Source organism: Salarias fasciatus, chromosome 19 (assembly GCF_902148845.1).
Source record: "Salarias fasciatus chromosome 19, fSalaFa1.1, whole genome shotgun sequence".
Classification (NCBI taxonomy): domain Eukaryota; kingdom Metazoa; phylum Chordata; class Actinopteri; order Blenniiformes; family Blenniidae; genus Salarias; species Salarias fasciatus.
Window position 1 is genome coordinate 5,596,142 of NC_043763.1, and position 19,808 is coordinate 5,615,949.

The 19,808-nt window shown below is 45.5% G+C and overlaps 2 protein-coding genes across 3 annotated transcripts in view; one reads left to right on the plus strand and one right to left on the minus strand.

Annotated features, from left to right (window-relative positions):
- LOC115406596 (formin) overlaps positions 1-17,003 on the plus strand; it is a 52,070-nt gene extending 35,067 nt beyond the window's left edge. For both annotated transcript variants that reach the window (XM_030116721.1, XM_030116722.1), the window contains 5 exons: positions 4,375-4,467; positions 8,458-8,509; positions 13,450-13,599; positions 14,967-15,048; positions 15,153-17,003. In XM_030116721.1, coding sequence (XP_029972581.1) covers positions 4,375-4,467; positions 8,458-8,509; positions 13,450-13,599; positions 14,967-15,048; positions 15,153-15,200 — 425 coding nt within the window. In that variant the 3' untranslated portion in view covers positions 15,201-17,003. The remainder of the gene's footprint in view (positions 1-4,374; positions 4,468-8,457; positions 8,510-13,449; positions 13,600-14,966; positions 15,049-15,152) is intronic.
- Positions 17,004-17,849: 846 nt separating this feature from the next.
- On the minus strand, positions 17,850-19,453 carry grem1b (gremlin 1b). The gene is made up of 2 exons (XM_030117079.1): positions 19,430-19,453; positions 17,850-19,080 (listed from the first exon to the last, which is right to left on the minus strand). Exon 2 carries the CDS (start codon positions 19,077-19,079, stop codon positions 18,531-18,533), a length of 549 nt encoding a protein of 182 aa, XP_029972939.1. The 5' UTR covers position 19,080; positions 19,430-19,453; the 3' UTR covers positions 17,850-18,530.
- Positions 19,454-19,808: the final 355 nt, after the last annotated feature.

The window sequence follows — 19,808 nt, forward strand, 5'->3', positions numbered from 1 at the left end:
AAACCTACTGTAGGATTCTCAGATACCTCTGAAAATACCCTCAGTAGATGTCTACTTTCAGCCTCTTAACTTATCTGTAAAGCTGATTTTAGTCTAAATATTCGGTTCACTTTAGGCCGAATAGGAAGGGTTTGTGGAAGTGAGTTTCTCAGCCTGTAAAAAGATCCCGTTAAACGGCGGGTAATGGGAGCAGGCAGAGAGACAGGGATGCTACCGAATGAAATAGGATCAAATAAAAAGAAACAGTCAGAGCTCATTTGCTACTCAGAGGAGTTTAGTGTTTCATAGAAGGCCCGGCCCGGGTTAGGCATTCATCACCGTAGCAAATCAGACAGTGTCCTGATTTTAAATGGCCTTTAATGTCAGCTCGAGGCAGGGCCTTTAGCCTGAGCCGCGCTTTACGACGGCGCTGCGCTCCGACTCCGAGCAGCATGTGTGGAGGCACGAACACTTCTCCTCCCAGCAAACAGGAGCAAACGGATCAGGCTCCATATTCTTCCCATATATCACCATAAAATGTGTTGTTTTTTTCACTTGTGTGGATACTTCTTTTTTTAAAGCTTTAAAGCTATAAAAATATTTGAGAATTATTACAGTTAATGAAAAGCTGATTGATTTAGAAGAATGCTTTTCATGATAGAAATATGAGCCCCCTTTATAGTGACTCAGTATTGTTGTGCTGTGGAATTTATTCAAAAACACCAATGTTTTCTTGATTAGCGAGCCAGACTGGAGCCTCTTTTCAGTCCAGTTTCAGTCTATTAGTCTTATATCTGACACTAATGATTTGGAAGTATTTCAGGTTTAAATAGAATTCAGCACAAAATATTATTATCTACCAGATTCGCATTGAGCTCATCAAGCCAAACATACACAGATTAAAGTTAGATTCATTAGAAGACGAGAACAGTTATTAGGTTAAATATTAACCCTTCACATCATGGCTGTGGTCCAGACCTCATCGCTCACTTTGCAGAGTTAAGATATTAACCTAAAGATGATGTTGAGCTTGAAAAAAAGGAAGATTCTCTATTTGAATCTCTATATTTGAATTTTTAACCAATTATTACATCAGCCGAAGCTGCTGGTCTCTCTGGTTTCCTCTGTCATTTGTTCGCTCTGTGCTTCATCGTGATCGGCTGTGTCAGGGATGATCCGGACACGTTTCTTCAGCTGGGGAGAGAGCCTGTGGCTTTTCCACTCCTCAGCATTTTCTGAAAATCCTCGCTCTGGTGTCATGCATTGTCTGTGAGTGCGCTCATTTCCTGGTAGCTGGAAGTTGCGGCTCTTCCTTACTTGCGGTTAGATCGTAAGTACCTATTGAAACCAGAGTCAAACCACTCTGGGTGAATCCTGCTGCGGGAGCGCAGCTGTTTGTTTCGCCCACAGCTGTCGAGGCAAACGCCAGTTGACTCAGTGATGAATTCAGGAGAGTCCTCGGTGGGACGGACAGGCGTGTTTGTGTTGGTTTGGAGCCTCAAGCTTTGAGTCATAAACTCATTGAGGGACTCAGGAAAAGCTCAAATTCTCTCCCTTTTTGTTTTTTTTTTTTTTTAACAGAGTCCATGAAAGACTTGTTAACCAATCGGCCGGGCTCCGTCAGGAAGCAGAGTTCATAAATGACTTGCAGGCGCGCAGCAAACCGCACTCCTGAGTAACGTCTCCATTAGCACCCCGGTCCCGGAGCCGCCGAGCGGATCCGACCGCGACCCCGTCCGCCCGTGACGCTGAACTGCTCCCCTGTGGGCAGAGAGCATGATGGGACAAACGGTGCCACCGCCGCATGAGGGTCACCGCTCCAGTGTAAACTGCACAATCACCGTGTTTTCATGCTCGCAAACAGGAAGTGGTTCCCGCCGATCGTTACCTTTGTGTAGTCTTCAAACGTAGGATGTATAAACACACACTCAGTGGCGACAACGCTGCAGTCTGATACTAGACATCTCTTTTATGTGTCTAAATGTGCACATTTTATTATAAAGTCCTTCAATATAAACAAAGGTCCAAAAACTGCTTGATTTCAGTTAATTTTAATCCACTGCAGTGTTTTTTTTTGTTTAATTTCTTGGAAATTCTAACTTAAAAATTGAAGAATCTCAAAACGATAATCAGTTTTTTGCCATAAAGGTCATTTCAGAGTGCAGAGCCTCGATCACGTTACCGTGTTGCTCCAACTTTAAGACATTAATGCTCACTAGTAACACACTTTCCCAGCACCATTATCATAATATGATTTTTGTGGAAAACCTAAGAAGTCACATTATTACTAACAAAAACATAGGAGGGGAAAATGATTGCACCAGGGACACGTTTCTGGTATTTCTTTCCACCTTTAGCCGTTCTGTCTTTTTCCAGCCATTTTTAACCAGACGATACGAGTCGTCTTATTAAATCTTTTATCTGTGAAGTGAGATGCAGAGTGAGATGAGGACGAATGTGGTGGGAATGAGACGAAATACAAGAAACATCAGAAAGCGGTCGTCTCTGTTGAGCCATGACGTCAGTTATTTACTTCTCTTTTTTGAAAGTGATTTTTTTTTTTTCCCCCACTAAAAAAAATGGATCATCGATCTGAAACAATTGTCTGTACGTCAGGCTTGAGCCTTTATTCTTCACAGCTGCTGTGTTTTTGTGGGCTTCCTCCTTGTGGCCTTTGCTGTCTGGACCACATTTGGAAGAGAGCCGCCTCTAAATTGTAGACTTGCTGTTTTGAACGCCGTTTTAATGGGTCCTCTAGAGTTGGGGGATTTCGGGTAAGGATATGTGGTTTGTCCAAACAGGATATTTTGGTCGTCGTGTTTATTTCTGTTTCTTATTTCGATAACTGGCGGCTCTCGCCCTTCATACGTTTATAAGGTGTCCTGGCATCCAGACTCCGCAGCTTATACGCGGTTACGTAATTCCCCTTTTAATGCCCCAAACAATCGCGTTTCCTCCGATTTATTAAGACGTCCAATGAATAAAAGATGCGACGGAGCGGGCTTTACCGAGTTGCAGGTGCAACGGTCTCCACGTGCCAGCCTAATGCGAGAGTCGGACTTGGATCCGCGAAGTGAGACGGCGTCCAGACCCGTTAATGCCCCGGTTCTGTTGCAAAACTCCTTAGCTATCCAGTCATAAGCAAGTGAAGGTATTTATTGCAGCCATTAATGACTTACAGATTGAAGGATTGTGCCAAGGTTCCCTCACCAGGCGTCTGTGAGTGTGTGTGTGTGTGTGTGTGTGTGTATAGTAACGCGGGCTTATAGCGGGGAGGAAATGGGGAAGGGTTCAGCTGGAACGGGCTCAAACGCGCCTGCTTCCTCTGAGATCGTGTGATCCGCCGGATCGTTTGGCACGGCAGAGGAAAAAAAAAAACCAAAAAAACAACAACGTCCGCAAACAGCAAACACATCTGCTGGGCTCACATGTAGCGGCGACACCGCGGGAAGAGGGCCGCGTGGTACGGGTTTATTGCGCACCAGTGTCTAAATTGTTTTTAATTAGGCGTTTTTAGAGTCCCGTTGTAACGCAGCACAAGCCTAAACACTTAAAATGAGATACTGCTGACGCATAAATCATTTGGTTCTCTGCCCAACACCAAGGAAAATAACTAAGGCATAAATAACCCCGAGTAAAAGTGGAAATTCTCATTTAATCACTTGCTTTTTGGATGAATTGACATTTTTCAAAGTGGGTTTTTCTTCTCCTGCCACACTTTACTTGTATTTTTTAACAAGAAGTCTCAGAAAAATGCAGTTTAAAACTAGTAAATGCTTTATTAAGAGACATATTTCAAATTAAATGTGATTAAATGGGAAATTTCAATGATAGACTAACAAGACAATGTTTTTTCAAGTGAAAGCAGATCTGTTGTTGCGTTTTCTGTGTCCTTTTACATGACAATGGTGCTCCGAGCCACTGAGAACGCAACTTTTTAAAAACAGCTCAGAAGGCGGAACTTTTTGAAAATGCTCCATCTCCATGGAAATAGTTACGTCAATAAATATGCAGACCAGGATCCAGCGCTTCATTCTTAGATACTATTTCTTTTATAGTTTTGTTCCTCTTAAACCATTTTTATTGCAGAAACCTTAATGCGGCGTTTGCTTTCACACACGCTGTTCTCCGGTTTTGTCCAGCCTGCTGGCGAGGCAGCTTTCATCACTGTGAGAGAAAGTTCAATTTCATCCCCACGGAGAGCGCAGCCTCCCCGCCATCTTCCATCGGAGCAGCGTGTTTATCTTTCACAGACGGAGAAATTAATCATCTCGAGCTCCTCCGACTGACTCTTGATCTCCTCTCTTCTCACTGTAAATAATTTATCCTCTCAGTTTCCATCTGTTTGCTCATTTATTCATTGATTTTTTTTTCTTCTTCCCCTCTGTTCACCAGCTTGCGAAAAAAACGTGCAGAAAGTGTGTGAGAACTCCTCCGAGGAGCACCTGCAACCCTTCCAGGACAAGATGGAGGGATTCATCTCTACCGGTGGGTCAGACGCAGATTTTTCCCTTTTATTTGCAGGATTATTATTTGTTTTTAATGATCTCTTCCACCATGGATGATATTACTACTCAGTTCCATGATTCTATAAATAAATGACCTGGAATTTAAGAGGACTTTGCACCTCAGATTGTGTGTATTTCATTGATGGTAAAGACAATTGAGACTAAACAATCAGTAAAATACAAGACAGTTAATCCAGTCTTAATGGAAATGATGATAAGTGGGTTGAAATGTGCTCTTAAAACTTGGAAAGTGTTCCAAATTGGGAAAATTTGCTATTAAGCTTCTTCTACATTGTAATTACAATGTTATTGTATGTTTGGCTTAGTCTCACTTAAAAAAAAAAAAAATCCAACTCGGACTCATAGAAGGAAGCTTTCTGCACCACAGCAGGAGAAAATAAAGCCGTTACTCATGTAAAACCCAGCGATGCTGCCATTTGCCACCAGAAGAGTTGTTTAAATCTGGTTATTCATCTCTGGCTCAGCTTTTCTACACAGACTGGGATCATTGGAGTCATGTCCGTCAGGTTTTGTTTTTTTAATTTCCATCCCGGCCCACTCACTCATGCAGGGCGACACTCCGGAGCGCCCGATGGAGATAATGACTGTTTACGCCGGGCGCTGCTCACTGACCAGCCCGTCTCATGTCAGGTTGTTAAGAAAATTCTCGGTGTCTTCAAAGATGAAACATTCATTCGGACAGGGGATTTACGGCCCTGAAGACAGCCATGAAACCAAGCTTACAGAGCTTGTAGAAAGGTCCTGTTTTCACCCAGACGCACAGCGTGGGACCTTTTAAAGACAGGCAGTTATAGTTATGTTTTTTGGCAATGTCAGCCAGTCAGCCGGCCGGGGGAAGTCTCCGTCTCCCCGCCGCATGTGTGTGTTTTTGTCCTTGCTGGGAGAGGGCGTCTCGGAGCGCTGTAAGACAGCATGGGGACGGCGGTCTACGGGCCCGTAGAGGGGGATCGCGTTGCTCCTAACACGGTTCTCATGCACTCCCGGCTTCCATAAAGCTGGCAGGACATCTCTGGCCGCGGCCTTGTAAAGCCCGGCTGGCCTCAGCGGATCGGTCCTGGAGACCACCGTGACTGGAGCGCCACTTCCCCGACACGCCGATCATCTCGCTATTCTGAGCCGCACACCTTCAGAGTGGACTTTAAAACTCTTTTGAATCGATTCGCTCCTCTCAGGACTGAATGTGAAGCCAGAAATGAGCTAGAAGTGACTAAAAAAAATTGCAAAATTTGCAAAATATGCTTGTTTCTTTGGATGAGTCCGGATTGGAGCCTCATTTTGGCCCACAGGCCTTATGTTTGATACCACTGCAGTACATAAAGTGATATTAAATCCAGTCATTGTGATCTGACGTCAGAATACATGCATTTCTTTTGCATGTTTCTGAAACCACACAACCGGCCACCGGCTATAAAACCCACAAACGGAATGCATCCATCGACTTGCTAAACCATTAGAGAGTCTCATCCCAGACAGCCGTGCATACATCCACACCTCCGGGCACAGCCGTCCCGTGGGATGCTTGTAAAGCCTTTTCCCTCCACGGAGCTGTTGGCCGCGCTTCGGCGGCGGCGGCGTGTAATCAGCGCCGACTTCGTGACTTCTGGCGGCTCAAACAAAGAAACAGTTCACACATCAAAGATCGGCCGGCGCTCTTAAACTCTGACTCATCATCGAACGAGTGGATTTCTCGCGCAGGTAGACGGCCGGGCGGCAGGCTCACAAGATACATGTGTTTAACACATGATTTGACATGTTGGAGTGAGACGGCGGAAACGTTTGGGGGGGAAACAGTGAATGAGCAGATAAGGAAGTATGAAACAACCTTCCTTCACGATACAATGAAGTTATATTAACTTAATCAGAACAATATTCAGTAAAGTGAACTTCTCTTGATCCACTCTGTACGACTAGACTGTATGGAGTAAACCAGGGGTGTCAAACATAAGGCCCGTGGGCCAAAACGCCTCCAATCCAATATAACAGGTTTAAGAGTTACATGAAAATGTTGTGTAATGGCGCCAAAGAGTCATGTCATTCACTTAAAATTTGGTTTAATCTGCTTTTCCGAGACTGTTGGGCACAATCAATAAGTGACACCTGTTGAAAGTGGCTTTTAATATTATAATAACATATAAATAATTCTATTTGTCGCGTTAATATAACACTGTAAAACTCTGGTTTGTAATATCTGTATCTGTATTTCTGGCTGCTCCACCCTCGTGAGCGTTGTTCGTGTCGCGGCTGTCAGCAGGTGAACCCGAAGCCCCGGCGCTCTGGCTCCGAGGCTCGTCCTGACGGCTCCCAGACCCCCAGATCGGTCCTGCCGTCCCGTCGCTGTTCTGGCTCTCCCGTCCTTCCGTCCCCGTGGAAATCCTCCTCCTCTCTCTCGCTTCATTTTTTTTATTGAACACGTCTCCCTGATCTGAGCTCATGCACTGATTTTCTGGAATGCGTCTTCGTGTTTCCACCACAGTTTGTGCGTCTTTAAACACGGCCCTCCTGGAAAACACCGCGTTTTCTCAACACCTCTAATCAACTCTTTGTTTTTATTATATATATATATTTTGTTTTAATAGGCACTCTTTGAAACCTCTGGGGATGCTCGGACTGGCATATTTCTCATGTTGAATATTCGCCACGGCTAATTGAAAACAAATTCCAGGGGGAAAGTGCGTGCGTATCGTCACATCCCCGCGCCGGCTTTGTTGTCGGCGCGTTCGGGACGACCGTGGATTACGCAGCCGGAGCAGAATTCGCCGGACGACGAGCTGCGTTTGATGAAGCCTTTAAGATTCATCTGTGCCGGGGGGAGGGGGGAGGGGGGGGCGGGATGGTTTATGGAAGTCTTCAGCATCCCTCGTGAACTGCCCTCCGCCTCTTTGTTATCTGGCTGCTTGGTAAACCGCGGGTTCGGAAAAGTGTGTCAGAGTTTTAAAGCCCTAATTTATTGTCCCTCTCAGCGTGCACGTCTCATAACTTTCTAGTTAGCGACTAGTGGTTTCATGTTTACACCGGGAGTGGAGGAAGAGAAACTTCACACATCCTCCCTCTCTCGCTCTCTCTCTCTCTCTCTCTCGGCTCCTGTGCCACCTCTGCACAGTCGAGGTACCTCAGGCGCCAGCCTGACCCCCACTGAGACTAACGCCATTGGTCACGGCCCCTCTCCTCTCCCCCCTCCCCCCTTTATCCCCAGACGTAGCCGCCCTCCCCTCCTTCATTACCTCAGCCCCCGTTTTTTTTTTTTTTTTTTTTTGCCCACATACATGTAAAAAAAGGAGGAAAGTAAAAGTAGAAGGGCTGGTGGATCGGAGGCCGGAGCTCACCTTCTCCCAGAAGACCCCCAAACCTGCCTTTGAACAATTTTTTGGAGACTTCCCCCTCTTAAATCTTCAAGTAGGAAAGGTCCCCCATCATTGTAAAAAGGATGAATCTGGAAAAATGCAATAAATCTGAGATCACAGGCACTCTCTGGCCCTAGATAAATTCTTGCACCTCGGCCTGGCCCGCCGCTCACATCTGCCTTGCATTTGGACACTTTTACATGGCAGGAGTCCGCAGGAGCCTCCAGTTCCCAAGCGTCTCTGCTCGGCCCTGCACCCCTGCTCCAGCTCCAATCAGAACATGCACGTTCAAACACCCGCACACACACACATGCACACACGCTCTGCAAACAGACCGCCGCTCCCCCCGAGCACAGGCGTCACACTCCCGCACTCTTGTGTGTCAACACGCAGAAGCATGTCAAACTTTACAATGTGCTTAACAGTCACTGGGATAACATGATCAGCGTGTCAGTGACATCTCAACCTCCTCTTCTTCTTCTTCTTCTTCTCTCCTCAGTGGACGCTTCCCATGAACACAGCGCCCTCCTCTGGAGTCACTTTTAGTTATCCTTAGACTAACAGTCCACCTCATGATCCATACATGTTATCTTCTTTTTGTCTTGCAGCTCAAAAGGAGCACTCCGATGAAGAGGAGCTACTAAATGCTGCACAGAAAAGGTAAGAAAACTGCTTTTTGGGCTTTTTATTGTCTCCACTTACTGGATTTTCCATGCATATGTATTATAACCATAACACCTATATATATGACAATATTTATTTGATTCAAAAACTACATGAAAGCAGAGAAATTGAGCTTAAATATTCTGCAGTAGGACAAATAAATAATATGTACAGTCAGAAAAATCATGAAGAACTGCCAGATACCAACAGATACTGTTTATATAGTATTCAAACTACTCTCTCATTGCACAATTTTAACAATTCTGCAGCCCTAAAATGGGAATTAATCCAGGTAGCCTAAACAAATGCAGAATATCTTCATATTTCCTCTCACTAAGGGAACTCTTCCAAGTGTTATGGATTGCAAACATTAAATAGCTGCGCCGAGTTATTTAGCTTAGTTATAGATGGCGTAGCTGCATCTGATAACACTGCAGCTCTGTTTGTGGAGTTTTAAACAGATAAAGGCGGCCGATGAGGTAGGAAAAGAGGAATTCTGCTTTGAGAAGAAGGTCAGCCTTCATCTGAATACAAATATGTGTAGAAGCTGGTATTGTGGTTCTCCCCGGTCCTTCTTATCTGCCATGTTTCTGTGCAGAGTTTTCTGAGAGGCATCTGATTTATAGGCGCGAGACGCATTGGCAGGCTCGGAGCTCGCCGTCCGGGCCGAAATCATATCTGGAACGTCTCATATTGGAAAAAGATGGCGGCGCAGACAAACAAAGCAAATAGATTATTTTGGCCTTGTTTAGACAGCGAGCGGGATTGTTTGCTTTATGTCGTACCTCTCCCACTTCCAGAATAAATCACGAGCGCGCATGAAGGAGAAAAGCGAAAGACGCCGGACTCGGGGAAAACGGACTCTGTAAACAATTAGAAAGGTGATTGCTTTGGACAACGCCGTAAGTCAGCGGATGGCTCCGAACTGCTCTGTTTCATGTTGCTGTTTGGGAGCCAAGAGATTTTTCTGCACCTCTTATTCTCTGCACAAGTCCCGCCCTCCAACAGGCGGTGTGCGTGTGCGTGTGTGTGTGTGTGTGTGTGTGTGCACCCTCTTGTGCATGAGTGACACCACTGTAATGAAGGTGTTGAACTTGGAGGGGGAATATTGATCAAAAGGGCCCCGCAGCTGACAGCACCTTTGGCTTTAATGAAGTTCTCCTTTAATTTCATCTAAAGAGGGGGCCGGCCGCCTGGCGCTCGGGACAAGCCGGGGGGAGGCGGGGGTCTCTTTTCTCAGGTTCCCACCGAGCCACCTCGTAAAAGTGACACGCCGTTGATGAATATGGGCGTCAGCGGGCTCTCCGGGCCCTGGGTGGGCTCTCACATCTGTGCTGGATGAGGGATCCTCGCGCAAACACGCAGTGGCAGCGGTGGCAGCGTTACGCGCTCGCCGTTAATAAAAGAAATAGACAGCGCGTCCCCGGTGCCACCCAATACCTCGGCCTCGACCCCGGCGCGCAGCGGCCGGCATGAATCAGGACGTAAACAAGACTTTTTAGGCCGGGTGTCAAACCTCAATATGTTTTCCAACAAATCACCTGCAGATCGTTTGGGCTGCGTTTTGAAGATTTGTGCTTTTCTCGTTTCTGACTGCGGGTTTTTCGTCAGTCACGATAAATTTGAGAAAACAATTAACCTTTACATGCTGCCCGGGTCAAAGCTGACTTATTTTGACTTTTGAAAGCCAAAGAAAATATCTTAAATATCATTATTTTATTCCTAAAGTGACTCAAAGTTCTTACACTTTGACATAAGTGCTGTAATTCTGCAGCTGTTGGAGTCAAATTTGATTTTAATATGAATCTTGTATCAATTCAGCATCCTTCAGATTTGGCGATCAGCTGCTGTTTATTTCTTGTCTGTATAATATTGTTGAATAAACCATGATATTGTGTTATAGATTATTTTGTTTTTACCAAAATGAGCATCACAAAACTCGAAAATCACTCTTTATGCTCTTTAAGACAGTTATTTATGGATAATTATCGAAGCAAATAATGTCAAATAGGTTTTTTATACATTTGAAATGTGTATATTTCAACAGTATGGATGAATCCTTTCCCTGCAACATCCAGTGAAGACGTATAATATCATGAAATGTGAACAGTGTGCCAGTGTTTATAGCATATTATAATAAAATAGAAGGAGCAATGTTTTTGATCTCGACTGGGAAATACAGAAATTATCTGGAGGCAGTGCAGTTAACATTTACTCCAAATCAACTACTGAAGTTTCATGACTTGAACTTGGCTTCAAATAAAAATACTCTCATGTTTAAAGTATCCACTTTCAAGGTAAAGAAATGTAGACGTAGATCACACTTTCATTCTTCTTGACAGGAAACTGTGAAAAGAAAAAAAAATCATTATTTTAATTTGAAATAGGATCAACTCATGGTTTCCTAACCTGAGAAATAGATTGCATGGTTTCAGATATTTAAGCACTTGTATTCTGCTTAAGTTCATTATTGTGAATGATTTTAATGACTGCTCGGCTCTTAATGTGATAGAATTTGGTGTCTTCCTCCAATATGTCATTGATAATTAAGTTTTATTCCAGAGTTAAAAGTCACTGCTGAGTCCATCCACACTTTGAATAGATATTCAAACCTTCAGATCTGCGTTTGAAATTCCTTTCACCACTTTTTACATCTACACATCATTAAGAAACTGATTTTTATATTCTAGATTCCTAATATTTCTAAATGTACATTTTGTGCCATATATTGATTTTTTTTTTAGGTTCCTGGATAACAGATCCTTTCTTGTCTTTTACATATTTTTTTCAGTTTGTTTCTTCGAACTTCTCCCTGCTCCTTTTTGAGCACAGTTCAAATATTACTGTACTACTACTACTATAAATGGACAATTGATGCTATTATTGTTGCTCAAATAAAGAGATTGATTGATTGACTGATTGATATATTTGTGCACTCTAACTCCTATATTATGTGCAATGTGCATTTTCATAGGAGTATACTTCACATACTGTGCATTCACTTGTAACTGAGTACAATTAGAGCATAAAGTTTAACCATTTTAATATTTATTAAAATAAACATAAAACGTAATTTTAAAGCAATTTTTTAATGTGTTGAAAAAATGTGTAATAGTAGTAGAAGTGGACTTTTTCTACCTCTGATTGATGTTTCTTTTAAATATATTAACATTTTGAATGGTTATCATTTTTGGTTCCCTTTCTAAACCAGTACTTAAACAGTGCAGATTTTTTGTTTCTTGTTTTTTTTTTTTTTATTAAATCAATACAAAACATAATCAATATTCTTTTATAAAGATAGACAGAAACAGTTTTTAGTTCTCTTTCCGTCGTTGATTATTTCATTTTGGATCGTTTCCTCATCAAAAACAGTAAAGCTCATACTTCACCTCGTGTGAGCATCAGCAGTCCCAGTCCTCCTCTCTCCTCAGGCTCTTCCGTGGTGCGACTTTAACGACGATGGCGTCTGTTTACTGTTTTTTTTTTTTTAATGTTTTTTTCTCTCTTATTAGTGTCATTCGGGGCCCGTCCTGAACTCTGAGGCTTTCTCCCCCGACATGCAGTCCTAATTTGTCTGCTCTGTGTTTGGGTTCCTCTGAGGTTTTCTGGTTCTGTCCTCAGTTCCGTCTCATTAAGTTTCCCTCTCCTCCATCATGCTCAATTTCATCTGGCCCGAGAGCCGTCTCCGCCGCCGCCGTGCGGCTCTTGCTTTCCGCCGGCCGGTCGCTGCTCCGGTGCCTCGATCGTCCTGCTGCTCGGACGCGGCCTCCGCTGCTGAATCAGCCGACAGCGCCCAGTTTACTCCTGCAATCTTTTTACTGGGGAAACAAAGGAATGCGGAGTTGCCTGTCCAAATATTTTCCTGATTCTCACGGCTGTTCATGGTTTTGTAATGGGCCTTTTTTTTTTTTTATAGCTGTCAGTGAGGAATGCCGACTGTGGGTGCTGCAGTAAACCCTCTCACGGCAGTGGCATCGCAGCGTAGACTGCAGACATGTACGTCTGTGTGTGTGTGTGTGTGTGTGTGTGTGTGTGTGTGTTCGGCAAAATGAACAAACGTCTGCTTGATTTTGTTTATGTGTTGTCGGCGTGCCTGCCTGCGTGCGTGCGTGCATCTGTTTCGAGTGAAACCTTGTGTATCTGCTTGTTTCGTGCGCTCGGGCGGCTGAAAGGGAAAAGCTCATTGCTTGATTTGTGCAAGTTCTGACACCGTGACCCGGGGTCAGGAGAGGAGAGGATGGAGAGGAGATCCCGTTCGTCACGCGGGGGGCCGGGCTCGGCCGCGGCTGCCCGGGACGGCGCGTCCGGCCGTTCGCTCGTCCCGCCGCCGTCCCGTGATCTACGGCGCTTTCCTGGACGGAGCGTCCCAGGAAGATGACGGGAAATGGGAAGCAGGCTCAGCGCAGACGCCCCCCCCTGGACGTCTGGGCAGCATATTGCTGCCATTTCGCTCCACTTGAACGTGTCTTGGATTAGCGTTGCCGAAAAGCCACCGCGCATCTGGAGGTCAAAGCCCGTCCGGGTGTCAATGGGACCGAGAGCATCCCTTGAATCATGGCCTCCCTTCATCAACCCGCCTGACAGGCTAGAAAATGTCTTCCATGTCATGGTTGGAGCGGGGAATCTGAAGCAGCAGGCGGCGTTTTCATGCCTCGCTTCCGCTGCTGGGAGCCTCTGGAAGAGTTCAGGTTTGGTTACAGTTGGATCAAACCAGAGGATCCAGGCGTATTGATCCGATGTGCGCGTTCGCCGTCATTCTCACGGCGCCTTCTGGGTGCTGTGTGTGAGGCGTCCTGGGCTCCACTCCACTCCTTAGCTTCTCGGTACAACTCTGTATCCAGACTGTTTGTTTTTCCATCTATTTCCCTTCTTTAGCTCCCTGATGATCGTATTATTAGTAAGTGATGAGATATTCAAACATCTGCTTCACCCTACAGCTTCCAGGATGTGGTGAGCTACTTCGGGGTCAAGCCGAAGTCCGGAGAGCAGGAAGTGACGACGAGCCACGTCTTCATGCTCTGGTACGAGTTCGGCAATGACTTCAAGAACACGTGGATACGGGAAAACAAGAACATCTCCAAGGAGAGGTGAGGAGGACACTTGGTGTCAAACATAGCAAAAATCGTTGTTTTGGGAGGTTTTTTTGTGATTTCTTTAGTGGACCAGATTCCTGACGGGCTGATTTTGGCCCACGCCCCTTATGTTTGACGCCTCTATTTTCAACAGTCATTTCAGGAATATTTTGCAAACTGAAAACTCATGACTTGGTTCGAACAGCAGCAACAAATTCCTTCTTTATGCAGATCAGCTCCGATAATGGCGAGGAGCAGGAGCTTCTGAGGCCCGTCACGTCCTGCGTTTGGTTTGTTTGCGGCCCTTTGATCGTGTTGCATCCACATTCCCATCAGACTTCAGTCAAGCTGCTTGCGATCAGAATGAAACCTCCTTTTCAGACTGTTTCGGTCCATTTGTTTAGTGCAGGTTTCTATTCATATAACAAGTGTCTTCAGGGCGTTTGCCACCTCTAAAACCTTTTTTTCCAACAGGAAAAATGCTTGATATGTAAGAAATGCAGACTCGAGGATCAGTTCAAACACCATAACCTCAGAATCAGAATAAAATTTCCTGTCATAGTTGAGAAAACTGAAACAATGGAACAAAGTCGGTGACTTTTCTCGTCTGGCTCCCTCCGATAATTCCGTTAAAGGCCTAAATTGATGGCATGTCCTGTGAAGTGATCCTTATAAAGAACATGACAGATTCCCCTTGTAAAGCCTGATGTGTTTACAGTGTGGTCGAAGCAGGAATTCGGTAAAGCTAACAAACGGGGGGAATCTCAGACGGTGAATGTGCCGAGGCCTCAGACCCGCTGTGGGATCGGTGTGGGACGCCTCTGGACGAGACTCGGGTCTGGATTTACGGCGTTTCCTCTTGGCCCGAGGCATCGTGTTGGGAGGGCATTCCGCCCAGGGACGGCAGACCTTGGCGGCCGTTAAAGGGGGAACTGAGAAACCGAGTAATGGACGCGCGGCTCAAAGCGCCGGAGGACAAAGTCACTGTCCAAACGCCGCGTGCCGCTTGTGAATGAATTTCCCCCCCCCCTCTTTGTGGACGTGAAGCGTCTCCGCTATCTGCAGTGGAAGGAGTCCACCGGTCCGCCCGCGCTCTCCTTTAACTGTTTACTAGGTAACCGACTCCCACGTTACTCACAGCTGATTGTGCTTACGTACAATTAACTGTAATTTAAATACTGTTTGCACGCTCATAAAAGCCAAGTGTGTTTTTAAAGGCCGCCTCATTATCTCATCAGCCCACTGTCATTCTCCGCTGCCTCTCACTGGAGGGGCTTTCACTGACCGCAAACTGCAGACAGGTTCAGAGTGTGTGGAGGCATCCGTGTGTGTGTGTGTGTGTGTGTGTGTGTCTTCAAGGTTGTTCCTCTTTTCTTCCACAGGTTGAAGGAAGCTCAAGAAAACATCAAGAAGATCACAGCGGAGAAGAAAGTGGAGACCAAGAAGATCAATGCCAACAGTTTGGTAATCGCTGATTTATCTTCGGCGGAGGAATTTCATTTCCTGAGAGCGGCTCTGTCTTGTGTCAGATCGATGGCGCTGAGTCTTTTCCCGCTTCTCGCCAACAGAAAGAGCGGCTGCGGCAGAAGGAGGCCGGCGGCGTGTCGTCCAGCTGAGGGGGGGCGGCGAGTGGCGGGGCGACATGGAGGAAACCGCCCCGTCCTCTCCTGCCCTCTGTTCCCTTTATGGACTCATATTAAAACCTCGCCGGACTCCTTCCTGACTTCTCCCACTGCCGTTGCCTCTGCCCAGTGCTTCTCTCCCACCCCCCCTCGCTCTCCGACGCCTTCACCCCCGCGGCGGGGATTCACGGCTGACACGGCCGAAGTGATGGGAGTCCCGGGGGCCAGAGGTCGACCTCATTCATCCAGCGTGGCGTGACCCCCTGAGTGGCCGGCTTGTGAAAGGTCTCCAGGGTTCAGCGGGATTCGCAGCAGCGCCAGCTGACACATCAGCCAGGTTCCTCCTGGATCCTCCGCGAGCCTTCCTGTTTCTTTTTTCTTTTTTTCCAACTGTATCAGACGGTGTATAGTCAGAAGTTGTCGGATGTGGCTTCCTGGCAGAGCCTGCTGAGAGGAAAATCCCTGTTGACAAAACACATCTCTCTCTCTCTCTCTCTCTCTCTCTCTCTCTCTCTCTCTCTCTCTCTCTCTCTCTCTCTCTCTCTCTCTCTCTCTCTCTCTGGAAGGAAGCGGTTCCCAGTGTTCTTTGCTGTAGCGTATAGCTTTTCATTCACCACGGCTCATTAAAAGTCTTGTAAATATGTCATGCCGTCGAATCGGCAGGGACCGCGCGGATTTGAGCAGGAAGACGAACGACCCACGGTGAAGACGTGTTTTATTTTACGTGTATAAGTTTGAAAAAAAAAATGTATAGAATTTCTTCTCTTTTTTTTTTCAGTGCACTAGACAGATCAAAGAGCAGAATCGTCGGCCTTCTTTCTCACGCGCTCTGAAAACGCGAGACGAACAAAACTGCTTTTCAGCACCTCGTTCCGTGCATCTCTCGTCCTCGGCGCACTTTTAAGCACTTTCCTGCTCGTGGTAGTTGTGAGTTGCAGCACGCTGTAAACCACATCCCCCCTTGTTATGCTAATTGCGTGCGTTTCGTTGGGCAGGCCTGCACTTTTTTTGCACCTCGTTTCCTATGCAAGATTATTCTTTCCTACAAGGTTTATATCGCTTCACGGTTAAAAGGAAAAAGGAAAAACACGATTTATTTTTTGAGGAAATGTTTAAAGATCATGCTTTATTTTCACAAACGTAGGATGTGAGCGCGCTCTTGTGTCTTGTAAGAAAAGCCTATTTATGTAAGGAAAGAGTTATTTTATGCCAAGAAAAGCTTCTTTTTTTTTATTTTCCCCCCTCTGTAGATCTATTTTTCTGAGTTGTAACCAAATGAAGTGAGGAGCTGCTTGATCAATCACTCAGATGTGTTTTCACATGGCCGCTGTGTGCTGCGCAGATGTGGACGTGGAGTCATTTGCAAAGAATGAAGACGTTTTCCCTTTAGTTTCGGAGCAATGAGGGTTCGCATTTCGTCGGTATCAAGAACATTTAGCATTCGTCACCTCGAGCCACGTCCGTTGCTATACCTCAGACAGACCTCGGCCATCAGAATACCCATGAAGCTGCACCTTTTTTTTAACCTCCAAAGTGGTTCACATGTGCCATTTATTTTGTATTTAAAAAAAAATAAACTATCTTGAAAGTATATTTTACTCCAGGGGGGTTTGAACAAGAGAAATATGAACTGACACTGGTGGAGCCTGTAGTGATGTACAGTACGTCAGATCCTGTATCCGTCAGTAGCTCTCATGTAGGTGCTCTGTAATTTTATGGAATTGTTTTAAATTTCAAGAATAAACTACTGGATGGCCGGTGAGCCGCGCTGGTGCCGGATGGTGGATGTGGAACTCGCACTTTCTCTTGTTTGTGTTCTTTCTTTTCCGCCGAGTGAATGAAAGAAACCTGAGTCATCAAAGGGGCATTTAATGATTCGTTAAACAGCCGAGCTGTTTGATAAACTGTGAGTCAGAATAAAAACTTTCAGAACATTAAACTGTTCCAGGAAGTCTCCCCGAATAAAATAATTATCTTTGTTTAAAGAGGAATTTGTCGGATTTATAGTTGATTGAGTAAAGATATGTTGGTGTCTGTCTGTCGGCCTTTCATTAACATGAAATAAGAGAGACAGTCTCGTCTGGATTATCTCCATCATTATTAATATTTGACATAATGGGATCATTTTAAAGTACATGATTCAAACTGGAAGCATTTGTGCCAAGAAAACACACAGTTTGGCACGGATGAAGCTAAAACTGTATGAATCAAGTGGTGGCTGCCCAAAACACTCTAAAAGTGCTCTTTTGGGAGTTTTTTTTTTTTTTCATTAGATTTCCAACTTTAATTTAACACAACAGAATAATCATACATAAAAAAAAATACGTCAAAAATCAATAAGTCAGACAGGATGGGTAATAATGCCACTCATATGTGTTTTTCTCATTGAAGTTGGATTTGGTCGGTTTGTACAGAACATGCAGGATACTCCACTTTCATCTGACCTGCAATGCTAGAATCGATGGAGTAACATTTTTCAAAGAGGAACTGAGGATGAGCAGCTCATGAACTGTTTTCCACAGTCTGGTTGTCTGGCTGCGTGCAGGAGAGATGATTAGTCTGACACATTTTCCTACACAATGATTTCAAATCAAATCATATGCACAGTATTCCAGCATCCATTTATTTAGTTTTTTGGGATAATTTAATCAAAGGAATAAACAAAAACGGTTACATCAAAGTGGGATTCGCATCTATTTAATCTGTAAACTATAAATCATCACTGTACACCGTCCATATAAACTAAGGAGAAAAAAGCCTATTAGCTCTTTATTTATTTAAAGTAGGCTGCCGGCTTAAAACAAATACAGGTGGACATAAAAAAAAAAAAATCGAAATTCACAGAAATCAATTTGGTTTAACCTTGAACGATTCTTGAAATGTCGAAATAAAGTCAAGTTTTCATTTACGCATAAAGCCATTCATCAAATTCCACACAGTGGAAACATCCAGTTCAGCAACTATACATATATAGATATAAACAGGTAGAAAAATACAGGGTCGTGACGGAGGGGGGGGGGGGGGGGGGGGGGGTCTCCTGCCACAGCAGTGTTTGGAGCAGTGGAGTATTAAATTAAAAGAAAATAAAATTAAAAAAAACCGGGGTTGTGCAGTCCTACTGGGGTGAGAAAGCCGTGCGTAAAAACGTGCGGGGTCTCCGTGCGGTGGCGCTTGTTTTCAACCCGGTGCGGAGTAATGCGGCTCGGAGGGGAATCGAACATGTCAGAGGATGTGGCGCACATCTCCAGATGGAGAAAGGCACGTGTTCTTGGCTGCGCGACAACCAGAGAAAGTACTATCAACAATCCTGCCCACGCGGCGTGTCTAGTCCAGGTCTATGGATATGCAGCGGCACTGCTTGACGCGCTGGATGCGCTTCTTCTTGGTGGGCGGCTGCTGGTCCGGACAGTTCAACGTGAACGTCATGGTGGTGAAGCGCTTGGGCTTGCAGAAGGAGCAGGACTGGAAGGCGCCCTCCTCCCTGCGGATGTGCCTGGGGATGTAGAAGGAGTTGCACTGTCCGTAGCAGAAGCGGTTGATGATGGTGCGGCTGACGCAGCCGTCCTCGTGGATCGTCTGTTTGAGAGGCTGCGTCTTGCACCAGTCCCGTTTCAAATACTGGCGCTCCGTCACGTGCAGAGCCTCCTGGCTGGACTCCAGCACCTCGTCGGCCGGTGAGGACGAGCCGGGCCTCTGCCGGGACCCGGAGCCCGCCTGCGGAGGCTGCGGTTGCTGCTCCGATTCGTTTGGGTTGTTTTTGTCAGGATGAGGAATGGCGCCTTGTGAACCTCGGTTTCTTTTTGAATCCACAGGAGAGGACAGCAACCCGATGATGAAAACCATACTGCAGAATATGCGCGTCGCGTTGGCCATCCTTTGGGGAGAAGAGAAGAAAATAATTCATCTACACCGAGGCGGCTCTTGACGGGTTACGCACAGCTGTCAAAGCTTTTACGCTGCGTAAAAAACGCACGGACCGAACATTTTCCCTCTTTTATCTTTGTTCAACAACACATTGGAAATTACTTTTGAAGAAAAAAAACAAAAAGAAAATTCAATTCAAAAACAAAAACAAAAAATTTGCTCTCATAATTCATGAAACATGCAAAGGAAACACACGGACTACCTCATGTATGTGCGCACAACAATCATGAAGTACAATGTGCCCAATGTTGCACTTTTTTATTTAAAATTTGAGAGTGGATGCTTCCAAATGAACTCACCTGTGCCTGTGTCCTCTGCTCCAAAGTGTGATGGTGTGATCCTGTCGGTTCTCCGCGGCGCCTAAAGCTGTGGACTGTACTCTGGTGGAGCTGTGGATGGGTGGGAGACTAACCGCTCCATAGACAGGGGCCAGGGGGGTTTAATACAAATTGCTCCAGCGCCGGACTGTCTCCCTTTTAAATGTCTGCCAGCTGAGATGTGCACAACCGTTATTGGCTAAGCACGATGCAAGAGAAAATCAAGACTATCCACCCCCTCAACACTTCAAGAAAACAGACAACCGAGGAGGAGGAGGAGGAGGAGGAGGAGGAGGAGGAGGAGGGGGGGTGGAGCAGGAGGAGGAGGAGAGGAGCTGGAGCTTGTGCGCACATGGAAAAA